The sequence below is a fragment of the Esox lucius genome, chromosome 14, assembly GCF_011004845.1.
Source record: "Esox lucius isolate fEsoLuc1 chromosome 14, fEsoLuc1.pri, whole genome shotgun sequence".
NCBI classification, from domain to species: Eukaryota; Metazoa; Chordata; class Actinopteri; order Esociformes; family Esocidae; genus Esox; species Esox lucius.
In genome coordinates this window covers 20,833,655-20,848,409 of record NC_047582.1, presented here as the reverse complement: position 1 = coordinate 20,848,409, position 14,755 = coordinate 20,833,655, and the positions used below count along the sequence as shown (strand labels likewise).

Here is a 14,755-nt window from a genome sequence, read left to right as displayed (position 1 = left end):
GCTAGAGATCTATGTACAGGGGTGGAGTGTTCCTTTACCCCTCCTCACAGGGGTACACCTTATTTTCCTAAATGCCTTTAGGTTATTTGTATACAAATATTTATCCTTATTACAGTTCTGTCATTTAGTTCACATAGATATGCCTTTTTTAATAGATTCCTATACAGATGATATATACTTCTAAAACCAGTTGTACTTTCATCACTGACCTTCCATGGCCAGAGTACATCCACTAGAATTGCATTTTTTATTTCACTGATTTTGCATACATTTATCCTTTAATTTATTTTTAAATAATTCACTATAGATGAGCTTTAGATCTACAGACAAACATGTTGTTATCTTTTATCCTCATACAGCCCTTATTGTTTTTATTTTCATACCAATTCTACCTTTGTCACTTAGTCAACGTATATTAAATGCCTTTAAAAGATTCCTATCCAGATAAAATATGCCAAAATAAGTTGTACTCTGCTCAGTGACCTTCTTTGTCCAGAGTATACACATAAGATTTGATATTTCACAGAATTCACATGAATTCATCCATCTATATGGCTATTTTTGTAGGAGATCCCAATCCATGTGATATAGAGATTTACAAAAAAACATGACATTTTCCTTTACTGCTCCTCAATCAGGTTCACATTTAATAAAAAAAAGACTTGACTTTATACAAAACATATTTTAAAAACAATTATATTTTAAATTTCTCCAATTTTACAATAATGTATCCTTTTTAAAATTGAAATAGCACATTATCAAAATGGGCTATAGACCTAAAAACAAGATTGGGGTGTTCATTAATCTCTCCACTCAAATACAATTGTCAATTTGAATTTCACTGATTTTTCATGGATCGATCCTACAGTTAGGTCTGGAAATATTTGGACACTGACACAATTGTCATAATTTTGGCTCTGTACATCACAATAATAGATTTGAAATGAAATAACCGAGACACAATTACAGGGCAGACTTTCAGCTTTAATTCAAGGGGTTGAACCAAATGATCGTATGAAACGTTAAGGAATTGCAACCAATTTCATACACTGTCCCCTTATTTCAGAGGCTCAAATGTAATTGGACAAATTAACACCATTATAAATAAAATGTTCATTTTTAATACTTTGTCAAGAATCCTTTGCAGGCAATGACTGCTTGAAGTCTGGAATGCATGGACATCACCAAACATTGGGTTTCCTCCTTCGGGATGCTTTGCCAAGCCTTAACTGCAGCTGTCTTTCTGCCTCAAGTTTTGTCTTCAGCAAGTGAAATGCATGCTCGATCGGATTGAGATCAGTTGATTTGACTTGGCCATTCCAGAAAATTCCTCTTCTTTGCCTTAAAATCTTCTGGGTGGCTTTTGCAATGTTTTTGGTCATTGTCCATCAATATAGTGAGGTTCCGTCCAATCAACTTCACTGAATTTGGCTGAATCTGAGCAGACAATATACCTATACACTTCCGAATTCATCCGACTGCTTCTGTCTTCTGTCTCCTCATCAATAAGCATTAGTGACCTTGTGCCATTGGAAGCCATGCATGCCCATGCCATTACACTGCCTCCACAGTGTTTTACAGTTGATGTGGTATGCTTCGGATCATGAGCCGTTCCAAGCCTCCTCCACACTTTTTCTTCCCATCATTCTGGTACAGGTTGATCTTAATGCATCCCACCGTGTATCCTCCTGAGACCCAGCAATTTATTTTTGGAAACAAGTTTTTTGTTATTAATATATATGGGACCATACATGCACCGTGTTGTTCAGATTTTTTTTTTGTTGTTGAAACTTTTAAGACGTTCCCTAAGCAGTAGACGCGCCCAAAAATAGCATACAGCGTCCTTTTGGGCACTGCTAAAAGAAAATAAATGTTGTTCAAAATTAAAGGGTGTAACTTATTCTATACTTGCATCTTATTTCACATAAATCTCACCTTTATAGGACTTTCTTGACGAGCAAACCCCGAATGTGAAACGTAAAACAAAAAATAACTCAGGCCTAAAATCAATCCCGGTGAACGTCATTCAGTCAATGAGAAAGGCAATTAACCCAAATTTCTCCCTGGTAGTTGCTAAAAATACGAACATGTTCTTAATCATAGTTAAATGAAAAAAATAACGCTTCAAAATACTATAGCCTAATATACATGTTAAAGGCCAACCACAAATGTGATACGGGTTTTCTTTTTTAAATACACGTAAAACTCTAGTACCCTATCAATAATGCATTCCATTGATAAATATCCTCCATTTTAAAATCAGACCATGACCATGCCAGTTTTCTTTCTTGACTCTGGAGGTAAAAAACGATTACTATTTTTAGTCTGCCCCTAGAAAGCTACAAAGATACCTGTCATTCGTCTTGGAAAGCGTACATAGCCTGTTTGTTAGGGGCAACGTTCAAATTTGAGTACTTCGGAAACAAAACATTTTTTTTTACGTAATCAAAAATGTTTATCATAGATCGACTACATACTATTATAACCAAAGTTAGCTCAATATATGGAAAGCATGAACCCAATAGGCTAGGTTAATAACATGTATTAGCCAGCAAGAATACTGGTTTTAGCCAACTTGCCCAACCGCGCTAGTGCAGAAATAATGTCTCGTGGAACCATAACTCAATCTTTCCAAATACAAAACAACGTTATTTCTTATTTAAAATGTGTTGCTACGTTCAATTCGAAACCAAGATCCCAAGCAGATGTGATACTTTTCTTGTAAGAATTCCTGACGCCACACTGCCACCCTGTGGCTTTTCACCTGAGGTGGATACTGAATGGCTTATTAAAGTCCTCAACACGTAAGTGCTGTAGTGGAAAGGTAATAATATATGCCAAGATCATGTGCAGGTTTCCCTATCAGATGAAATGCAGACAACTATACAAACATTGGCCTAGGGCGGTCAAAGGGTCAGGGCCAAAATTAGGAAACTGTATTCCACCACAGACTGGCACTCTCAGGCTAAAATAAGGATAGAGACCCCAATAACCAGTTTCAAAACTTTATTTAACTGACACCTCAATCTCAGTAATGCATGTTACAATCATTGAGCACAGATAACGATCATTCATATGTAGATGTTCCTGTTTTAACATGGTGGTGAGTTAAAACATCTCTCAGTAGATATATACGCGTCACAGTTTAACTGCAGCTTCAATAAGTTACATTATATTGCAAAGACAAAAAGGGACAGATTTATCCAACAGGTATAGAACACAGTTATATTGCAAGTCACTGAAAAATCAGAGTCAGTCTGCAGTCCTGGTTTCTCACAACTAACGCAGGCAGTAGTTGAGTGGTTATGTGGTTGAAGTTCAGACCTTAATGTCTCTGGCCCAGTCTTGTGCAAATTCCCAAACAATGTCCTTGGGAAACATTTTTGATCAGTGATAAACAATTAAAGGAGCTTCATATCATATTTATTGCATGTAATTATATTTACAGTAATAGAGGCATGGTGGCCCCAATCAAAAATATTACATAAAGCTCCTTTAATAGTATAAGTTATACTACAGTGTATTTCTCTGTAAAATTATCTATCATGAAATGTCAAGCAGTATTCTACACTATTGTTTTACAATATAAATATAAATTGCATGGCTACTTACAGCTGCAGGGCATGCACTAGTGTGTACATGTATAAAACTATAATAGTTAACCTGGTGGCATGTCAGAGGTATGGAAGGCTTCCCTGGCATGTAAGAGTTCAAACAGCATAATCCCTAGCCAGTCTTACCACAATATAAGAAACACGGACCCCCTCCCCCAAACTATCCCACCCCGCAAACACATTCCCATGATACAATCTCATTCTACTTAGTATTTGGTCTTTTTTCATAACATTGATAATATACTGTAAATGCATTGTACCCATTTCTGCACAGGTCACATTTATAGTATGGGTCTTGATGTGCAACCCACAACACAAATGGACAGCTAGTCTCTGTATAAATACTACTAGACTAGATTGAATGGCAGGTTTTAGTCCTCACCTGTAGAGAAAGAGAAAATATATTGAGCAGAACATATTGGCACAAACAATCTTAAATACTTGTATATTTTTAAATGTAAATCCATGACAATGTTCAATAATCTGTTGTAAATACACATCAGATTCATGAAGTACTCAGACACATTCACTTTCTCCTCATTATGTTGTGTTATAGGCTGAATTTATAGGTATTAATAAAATAAATATGCTATCAATCTCCACACAATTACCCACAATGAGAAAACACATTTTTAGAAGTTTCCAGAGCCATTGCCAAATTGAGCTCCGATGCGTCTTATGTCTAAAACTTGGAGTGAACCTGTGGCAAATTCAATTGATTGGACATGATATAGAAAGGCAAACACTAGTCCACATACAGTGAATGCGAGCGGAAAAACCAATGGCATGAAGTTCAAGGAACTATTCATAGAACTTCGAGATTGAGAAATGTCAAGGTAAAGTCTTGGGGTAGGTTGCAAAAGCATTTCAAGTCTGCAGGACCTCTGTGGGCTCCCCCGTTTTGACATTGAAGTTTGGAACCACAAAGACATTTCCTAGAAAACAGAGTTTATTTGCAGGGATGGAAGAACCTGTCAAGGACAACCATCTCTGCAGCAAGTAAATTATGCTTTTATGGTAGAGTCGCTAGATGGTATTGACTATTGAGTATGTGGCATTTGACATGCATCCAGGAGTTTGCTAAACAGCACTTAAAGGCAAGACGAAAACTGAAACATTAGTCCTTAATGCCAAGCACCGTCTGGCAACAAAAGTACCGCACATTACTTAGCAAATACCATAAATACATGGTTTTGGTGAAGCATAGGGATGCTTCTCAGCGACAGGGACTCAGACTGAGTGGGATCGAGTGAAGGATGAACAGAGGGTTCCTTTAAAACTCCAAAAAACTGGGGCAAAGATTCATCTTTCAGCACAATGACCTAAAGCTCACAACCAGGACTAGAGTAGTGGCTTCAGAAAGAGTCTGTGGCCTTGAGTGGCCCAGCCAAATCCGGACTTAAACCCCATTGAACATCTGTGGGGAGACCTGAAGGACCCCTCATCAAATCTGAAAGAGCTCGAGAGGATTGGTAAGAAAGAGTTGGAGGAACAGCCCAAGAAGACTCAAAGCAGTGATCACTGCCAAAGCACTTCTGAAAAGTACTGATTTAAGGGTCTAAAACCGTAAGTACATTACATTTCAGTTTATTTTTATTAAACTGGCATACATTTCTAAAAACATGTTCTCACTTTTTCATTAAGGAATATTGTCTGCAGATTGGGGGTGATTTTTTTTGGAAGAAAGTTGAAGTGTCTGACTACTTTCTGAAATGACTGTCCATGCAGAAAAACACTAAATGTGATTGTGTGCTTAAGCTTAAGGTGCAAGTGTAGGTGTGCATGGAAATGGTCATGTGTACATCAGAAAAATTGTGTCAAAGAAAACATTGCAATTACTGAAATATTCTTAAGTCTGTATCAGTAGCGAAGTAGTTTTTCCCCCCAGATGTCAGATAACCTCAGCCATCCATTAAAAAGCCAATCCTGAATTGATTTCCAGTCAGACACATTTCTGATATTTCTTGCAGGCCCAGACATCAAGGTGCAGTGACAGCAGAGAGCTGCATGAGCACCAGACAGAAAACTAACCCATACTGACAGCAGAAATGTATTGATCTTAATGATCTGAGATGGGCAACGGCAATTGTTTAAGGCAACAGAAAGAAAATGCTGATACCTGCAATTGATCAACATTGTACAGCTACATCTGCAAATATGTTGGGTGTTTAGTGCTTGGTGTGTTAAAGAGTGTGGGTGAGAAAGGGAATACTCACTAGTGAAAAGGTAAGCCAGTGGAAGGCATTGAAGGAGAAAGCACAGTTGTTAAAGAACACAGCACACAGTGCACTCAAATCAAGGCCTCTAACGAAAGACATGCTTCACACAGATGTTTCCACATTGGATTGCTGAAACAAATGCTATTTAATCAACAGTACCAGCGTGATGGTATGGACATGTTGGGACTACACTCATTGGGACTATTAAAACTCCCCAGAGTTAAAAATACTAGATCAGTTCTATGTTAACACATCCTGCCAGCCAAGTTGGGTCCAATAAGCATGAAGTATTCAAAGACACTGTACATCATCTATATTCATCTATTTTCAAGTATGTACAAAAACCACAGTACATAGAAATTATCCATATACATTATCTCAGTTCTGATAAAGAAAGACAAAAACACTTTGATTCAAAGGGTTCATGAGTGTATTTTTTTTTTAAGTATAAAAAATAAAAACAATGGGGTAATTATTTTTCGCACGATCATTGTTGGAATAGTCAACTGGAAAACATTTTTAGTTTTATTTTCAATTTTTGCCTTTCAATCATGTTCATGAGCCACAGACACGGCAACATTTAAACCCACCCATCTTGCCTACAATAAAAATAAAGTTAATGGAAGTTTACCTTGTTAAAAGACAAAATATCCTAAAACAAGTTACTAGAGGGCTGATTTGTTCTTTTCTGCACAAGGAAATGGGGGCCAATCTCACGTCTAGTTACTACTGTACATCGACTACATGTTGGATAAAGACAATAAAGCCACGTAAGGAGAAAGTCCCTAGAAATTAGCAAAATCGATCATATTGAGGTAGCTGTGCTCTGCCTAGTGCAGAAAAACTGGCTTTTCAAATCAACGAGTTATCTTTAAAAAAAAAAAATCTATGAAGGTCATTTGTACATTGATGTAGGGGAGACATGACTCAATTATAAATGAAAAACCATGTAAAGTTCATGCTAGGTCAAAAAAAACATGCAGATCCATATTCAGGATACTATTGTTTTTAACGATGCATGCACACACACTATGACTGATCACAAACCCTTGTCATACCAATCTCCTGCAATCCGGTGCTTGTCCATTTGCTCTGAGATAGTTCTACGTTCATACTGAAGACAGTGGTAAACATTAGAAGGTAACCCTACACGTTTCTCTGAGCCCCTCCGCCTGCAATTTGTTCCAACAATTTACAAAGTGATGGAGAAAAAAAATTAAAAGTAGGTTGCATAAAATAGTGTTAAATCTCTGTACAGGTCAATGGACTGCATTTAAATATCTAATTTGTATACTCGTAAGAAAAGGGAGGCGCAAAAAGGAGGAATCTATTTCTGTAGAGAATTGAGACAAAATTATAATCCCAAATCATTAAAAATACAAATTTAAAAGGCAATATCAACAATAAAAAAAAAAGAAAATGTATTTTCTGTTCCAACCAGAAAATAGTCCAGAGCTACAGGAGTGATGGTCAAACAGACACACGCACAAAAGCCTCTCCATTCACAAAATCTCTGAAGGAATTTTTGATTGTAACATTTTTATATTATTTGTTAGGTTTTGTGTGTTAAACTCTGTCCTCCCCAACACGCAAGCACTCACTATGTCTACACAAACACACACTCTTCTCTAGGTATGCACACACACACACACACACACATGGAGGGAGAGGGTTGTGCTCAAGTCAGTCAGGACCAGAACATGTCTGCCATGTTAGTGTCGGTACTGTAGATCCACAGCACCAGGGGGAAGGTGAGGGCCACAAACGGCCAGGAGATGCCCTCCATGCATGCAGAAAGGGAGCAACCTTTGCTGCTGGGCTTCTCCAGCTCTTTACCAGGATAGTTCTCCATGTAGTTTCTGGCTGCTAACTTTAAGACCTCATCCAGCAGGAGGACAGGGAGAGAGAGCTTCAGCACCATCAGCCACTGGGTCAGGTTTAGAGGGGTGATTTGGAAGATAATCTGTAGAAGAGAAGACAACCAGGGTGAGGAGAATAATATATAATCCACTCCCAACATTGCAGCACCCAGTTCATCCATGACACTAGCATTTCACTTTAAGAAACAACGACTTCAGTATGTTCTAGAAAGCATTCCACTTTCTCAGGGTAATTGATATTGCAGGTATTCTCACTGGCAGGGGCTCCACATAAAGAATGAGGAAATGCAAGGACATAGAGAGGCAGATGGCTCCCAGCAGCCAGACGTTCTCCCAGGGGGGCATCCGCAGCAGGGACTGGTTCTCTGACACACTGAGGGGCAGAGGAAGACAACTGGGTTAAGCCTCTGATCATAGATATGGGACCTAACCTCCAATAATTTAACCATGTACACTCATTAATTTCACAACCTTACACAACAAGTCTAAAGCAACGGTTGATTTAAGACAGGGAACGTGAAAGATGTAGTGGCATAGTCAGACCTGTTGAGGGCGTTGCACATCTCAATGGTGACTAGCACAGACAGGGCCATGGTCATGGGGTAGGGGGACTCAAACAGCTCACAATCCAAACCCTCAAACTCTGGGTTCTCAGGACCACACTGCAGGAAGTGGCTCTGTGGGAAGATGTGGGAAGTGTTATGGGAGCCCCAGAGATAAAGGAGAGCCCCAGAGATAGAGAGTGTTCTCCTACCAGTTGGTAAAAGGTGACTCTTGGTCCATCCTCAGCCGCGACAAACCACCAGGCAGCTGCACCGACCGTGGCTGCACCCACATAACCTGAGGAGGCAGAGCACAGGATCCACACCACATCCTGAACCAGGGCATCCCAAGGGACAAGTGCCATCCTGTAGGCTACCTCCTACTCCAGTTGGAACTACACTGTTTCAGCATTTCCTCCAGTTAATCATTAGGATCGGGCAAGTTAGATTCGGAGAGAAAACATACAGGACCGTACCTGGAACTGGATTGGGCTTTTGTATCATAAACACTTGTTCAACTAACAGAAAAACATCTCTTCAAAAACCCACTCACATCCAATGGCGAGGTATCTGAAGAACAGCCACCCAGAGATCAGGGGCTCACGTGCATTGCGGGGGACCTTGTTCATGATGTCCAGGTCAGGAGGGTTGAAGCCCAGGGCGGTGGCAGGGAGGCCGTCTGTCACCAGGTTGACCCATAACAGCTGGACGGGAATCAGAGCCTCCGGGAAGCCCAGAGCTGCCGTCAGAAAGATGCTACAGGAATGGTGGGAAAAAATAGGGGGTGGAGGCATGTTAGCCTGAAAATAAGGACCTTTTACTTATGTTCTCATTTAGGAGAGAAGATGCCAAACTAAACCCTCTTCCTGATATAGAGCACCACCACTGACCAGAGAGTATTTCAAATGGAAATAGGGCATCACAGGGGACAAAGCTACAACCCTCACCAGACAACTTCTCCCACGTTGGAGGAGATGAGGTAGCGGATGAACTGCTTCATGTTGTTGTAGATGGCCCGGCCCTCCTCCACGGCTGCCACGATGGTGGAGAAGTTGTCATCGGCCAGGACCATCTCAGAGGCCGACTTTGCAACAGCTGTGCCTGAACCCATAGCGATGCCAATCTCCGCCTTCTTCAGAGCAGGGGCATCATTCACTCCATCGCCAGTCTGGTCAAGGGGAAAGGACAAGCAAGAGTTAACTACCTCAGGGACTGTTCAACAGGACACGCGTAGAACTTCAGTTTAACCACAGAAACGCTGACTCGTTTTGAAGGCCTACCAATCACGAAAGGCAGAGCCGCGGCAGAGATTCATTTAAGAGAAACTGAAGGGGAAATGTCTCACCATGGCTGTTATCTCATCCATTGACTGCAGAAACTCCACTATCTTGGACTTGTGGGACGGCTCTACGCGGGCAAAGCAGCGGGCCTTGACCACCGCATCTCGCTGGGCGGCAGGCGACAGGTCATCGAACTCGCGTCCTGTGAAAGCCATAGAGGAGACATCGTCGCTGTCGCTGAAGATCCCGATGCGGCGGCAGATGGCCACGGCCGTGCCTTTGTTGTCGCCGGTGATCATGATGACCCGGATGCCCGCCATGCGGCACAGCTTGATGGACGCGGCCACCTCAGCTCTCGGGGGGTCCAGCATGCCCACGCAGCCCACAAATGTCAGGTCCGTCTGGTTAGAGGCGCAGGGGATAAGAGAAAGTTCAATTACAAACAAGGTGGCTCAATTCCTGAATGCTGGATGATATGAGGTGGTATACACCCTGGGTATTAAATCAAATACGTTTTTACTGTTTATTGTAAATGTATGTCATTGCGCTGGTAACCGGTTTATAATACCAACAAAACATCTCAGGGGTTTGATGTATATTGTCAAAAACACTGATGCATCATGCCTAAGATCAGCTCTTATAGTCTATATACCACCCCTGTGCCTTCCTGTTCAAATATACACATAGGACTATCTACAGCCTCATCACATTTCCCCTTTTCAATGAGCCACACTGTTGTAACATGTCTGACAGGGCATTAGCTCTCTGAATACATGGTTGGCTATTCCTGTCGCTGCTACTTCACGAAGACCTCAGTTTTCCCACCTCGTATTCAATGAAGCGGTTGGAGTCTTCCAGCACCATGTCTTCTTTGGCGATGGGGTTGTCCCTTGTGGCCAGGGCTAAGCAGCGCAGGGTGTCGCGCCCTGTCCCATACTCCCTGATCACGGACAGCACCTTGGCCTTGATGCCTGGGGTGAGAGGCACCTTGCTCCCGCCCACACGCACATGAGTACACCGATCAATCACTCCCTCTGGGGCTCCCTGGGTGAATGAAACAAAAACAGAGAAAGCCTCAGAGTACAGGAAATAAAGCCTCTTTTTAGTTGGAGTTTATATGGTGCTAGCTATACGTTTTCAGAAAATGTCCTACTCCTTGATGGTGTGATTGGAGCATTTGCATGCCAGGAACGTGATTGATCACCATTATTACCTTGACAAACATCTTGCCAATGGAGGAGCGGGCCTTGTTGGGGGTGCAGTAAACAGACATAGACTTCCTGTCTCTGGAGAACTCCAGGGTGAACTCTTTCTTCATCAGCTGCTTGATCACCTGGAATACAGAGGAAACATCCTTAACAAGATGCAGAAAGGCCTGAAAGCAGAGGACCACACTGTACTTAGAGCATATAGTGCACTACTTTGACCACTCAAGTTCCATAAGGCTCTGGTCAAAAGTAGTGCCATATAAAGGGAATAGGGTAAGTTGTGTATTGGGATAAACAGCGAAGTGGATTGTGTCTTACTGAGTTACAGGCGTTGGCTCTCTCGATCTTGGACAGGCCCTTGACATTTGTGTCAAATACATTCATCTTCTCCACCAGGCAGGTGAGGGCAGTCTCTGTGGCCTCGCCAACCTTCTCATACACACCTTTGGTCTGAAAAAAAAAGCAAACAAAACGCATAGAAGCATTGACCATCGACAAATCAGTTTACACACAGATTCAAGTACTGATGACGGCAGATAATTACCAACCAGCAGGAACCTACCAGTGAAGTTTGCAAAGTGTACAAACCTCATTGTAATCCAGGGAGGAGTCGTTACACAGCGCACAGATGGTGGCCATCTCCACTAAGCCATCATACTGGGAGGTCTTCACTGGTTTACCATCGTGATACCTGGATTAAAAAGACAACTGCTCAGGGATTTGGTCTTGCAATCATTGTTGTTTGTAGTTCTAAGAACGCATTGCTTCTTTATATTTAACCACGTTTTCTGTATTCCTGATAATTAAATCCAGGATTAGGGATAATCGGAGTTGTGTGTTGCTCTCTGGAAGTAATGCTAGTAAGCTTTAAGTGACATTGCCGAAAACAATAATGATCACCAAATTGCTAGGTAGCTGGCTTACATTTGCTAAATTCCATTTAGTCTCACTCAACTAGTTCAAAGAAATGTTAACTATAGTGCTACCAGCATAGATTAAAATGTTTTTCAACAGTATGTTCAGAATCAAAGAGCCTATTTAAATTCCTTGTTTAGATGTGTCTATTCATATGCAATAAAACAAAAGGAACACTGAAACACTTTGGTTCCTATCCTATGAGTCATAATTTAGTCTAGCTACCATCTAGCTTTTGAGGTTTCATGACAACTATAGAACTAGAAAAACACGCTGAATCACTTAAAATAAATGAGTAATCCCATCCGCTCTATTGTTTAATGGTCACTTTGTTGCCTGTAACCAAATCCTGGGCTGGTGCCACCAACCTACAAAGTTAGTGGTACTTGTTAAAATGTCAGTCTGGAGCCCTGCATATGGAGGGCAATGGAATAGGAAATCCTAACTGTAAAAAAAATCAATGCATAATTGTATGGAAGCATCGTGATCAAATTATGTTGTGACGTTCGGGGGATCCCCATCCGATGTGTGTGTGTGTGTGTGTGTGTTTCTACTCACACTTGTCCCTCAGGGGCGTATGTGGAGCCAGTGATGGTGAACTCCTTGAGGGAGCATCCATCTGCCTCCACCTGGTCTATAATGAACATCTAGAACACAAACACAGGAACAGACGCTCACATGTCACATCCGTCCACTTAGACAACCGCAAGTACTCTGCAACTGCTGAAATAACACAGTAGTGGGCGGCAGGTTCATAACGTTTGCCATGGACTTGAAGAAAATTAGACCTACATACACCCAATATTGATTAATTCCTTTCTTCATGGGAACTAGGATGGACCTAAGAACTATCAGAGCAAAAATTGATCCCTACACAAACATGTCCCAGTCTACACCAGACCTGATTGGACCAAAACAGTTTTAGTCAAGTTGTTATCCTGGCTAACCACTGACCTTAACATAATGACTAGGCCTATAGACTCTGTGCACCAGCGTAGAGAGGAACTTCCGCTTTTGTCTAGAAGTCGGTATTGCAGTTTCCGGTTTACTTACTAATACTCAACCGCATTAGTAAACACCTAAACTCACAACAAGATGAGTGATGTTGTTGTACGAAAAAAAGAAATATAATGTACGTGAGTCATTTAAGTTTCAAGGTACAAGGGGGCATCATTTTAATTAGGAGAATGTCCTCTTTTTAATAAAATATGGCTTGCGCCATTCAATGACTTCAAACGCTAGACTAGAAATAATCAGAAAAGGCGATTTTTAATATACGTCCACGTAACGCAGGTTTAAGCGCAATTAATACCATATAGGACAAGATGTTTACTTCCTATGCCAGTTGTTATTTTTCAGTTTCGTTGTGAAATGAGGTTAGTGTAGTAAAATAAAAGAGACCTGTTTTGGTGCTTTTTTGAGGCTATGGAATTTTAAGCTTCATTCAGGTTGAAGAGACTGAACGAAGGTTCGTTTTAATTCACTTGCTATGGGGACGCGCTAGCGTTCCAGCTCAGCCAGCGTTCTTTTGCCGTTTGTGAGGCTAGGGTGAATTTTTATGCATTCTATTGTCCTGCATAATACTACACTAAAAAGGAACACGTCGCTAACTAGCTTAGCCGATAGCCGGCCGGCACACCACAGTAAACTACTTACCCTCATAGTTGTGCAGATAACTCGATATGTAGAGTTTGAATCCCTTGTTTCCGCTTGCTTGTTGGAGCAGGGGACCAAGCATCAACAATTCGATGGACATCACTAATGCTTATTTTAGGCAGGTCTTGGAGACATCTACTAAAAACTGAAATGTTGGGCGACGCGGGTGATCGCCTTAAGTAAACCGGAAAATGATATGCCGACATCTGGCTAAAGCGGAAGTTCGTCCATACACTTGGGCACAGAGCCTATTATAAGTCAATACAAATGCCATGTTACTGGCACTATCCAGTAGGGGGCGACGATCTATCACAAAATAAATAGACCACAACGTATAACAAATCATTTAAAATCAATAAATTGTACCAGCACCTGGAAACAAACACACTAATGATCAAGCACACTTTACACCAACTACTGAATGTCTCTGAAAGAGATGTCATCTCACATAATAGAAGACTAGAGGAACTGATTCCTCTCCATGCTGGGATGAATGTGTGGATGTCACCTCTAAGTAGATTTATGGGAACCCAGACAGTCTGACAGAAGAGCAATAGGAGTAGTACATAAATTCTCCATAAGGTAGAAAAAGCAGCAAGAAGGTAGACCAGTGGAGGGAAAGAATCAGCAAGGAGACAGGAAGTAAAGAGAGGGATGAGAGGAGACAGAAAGCAAAGGAAAAAATCTAAACAAAGCATGATGGAGAGGGAAAAAAGTGGAAGGATGTGTGTGAGAAACAGTGAGTGTTTGACTAGGAGGTTAAGCATACCTCCTCCACAGCTGGCATGCAACACACACACAAATCTCTGGGGTGCCGGCTCCGCAGAACATTAAGGCAGGATACAGAGAACTATCTAAATAAAAGGATGAACCGGTGTTCTTTCCCTTCTCTCCTTAAGCACAGCACAGACTTCAAAAGGGCCATGACGTCAGGGATGCAGCCAAAAAAAGCTACATTCACTTTAAATAACATTCCTCTACGCCAGCAGGCTAATTGTAGAGCTTTCCAAATCTCCGTATTGCAACAAGAATAACTCAAAAGTATACTAGTAACTTCTTCCCCTTGCTCGAATCCTCTCTCTTGCATTCCAAGAACTTGTGATGTTGGCATGTTAAATTGCGCTGTTATAGGCAGCACAGTGTTGTGTGAACTTGCATTCTGTGATGCATTAGAGACCACTCAAATTCAGAGCAAAGGAGAGATCTAAAACACAAGGTCAGTTATGCAACACTACTGCAAATGACAGAATGCTGCATACAGATTAGTATAGCACGCTAGACAGCAAGAATAGCAGTGGAGACCATTGGGAAAAGATGCTGGGGGGAGTGAGGCTGTATCGCATAAGGTCACCATATTCACAGGGCCAGGGAGGTATACAATGTTGGGCAAATGCAATCAATCTAATATAATTCAGTCAATACAAGAACATTACATAACCGC

The 14,755-nt window shown here is 41.3% G+C and overlaps 1 protein-coding gene across 2 annotated transcripts in view; it reads right to left on the bottom strand.

Annotated features, from left to right (window-relative positions):
* Positions 1–2,991: 2,991 nt before the first annotated feature.
* Positions 2,992–14,755, bottom strand: part of atp2a2b (ATPase sarcoplasmic/endoplasmic reticulum Ca2+ transporting 2b) — a 32,560-nt gene continuing 20,796 nt past the window's right edge. The window contains exons 10-22 of one of the 2 annotated variants that reach the window (XM_010877459.5): positions 12,217–12,305; positions 11,332–11,434; positions 11,062–11,193; positions 10,749–10,868; positions 10,361–10,579; positions 9,601–9,936; positions 9,203–9,423; positions 8,809–9,011; positions 8,468–8,553; positions 8,257–8,390; positions 7,969–8,086; positions 7,670–7,796; positions 2,992–3,996 (exon numbers count right to left, since the gene is read on the bottom strand). In XM_010877459.5, coding sequence (XP_010875761.1) covers positions 3,986–3,996; positions 7,670–7,796; positions 7,969–8,086; positions 8,257–8,390; positions 8,468–8,553; positions 8,809–9,011; positions 9,203–9,423; positions 9,601–9,936; positions 10,361–10,579; positions 10,749–10,868; positions 11,062–11,193; positions 11,332–11,434; positions 12,217–12,305 — 1,899 coding nt within the window. In that variant the 3' untranslated portion in view covers positions 2,992–3,985. Of the gene's footprint in view, positions 3,997–6,245; positions 7,797–7,968; positions 8,087–8,256; positions 8,391–8,467; positions 8,554–8,808; positions 9,012–9,202; positions 9,424–9,600; positions 9,937–10,360; positions 10,580–10,748; positions 10,869–11,061; positions 11,194–11,331; positions 11,435–12,216; positions 12,306–14,755 lie in introns of those variants that run through there. The other variant, XM_010877457.5, reaches the window with a different exon arrangement.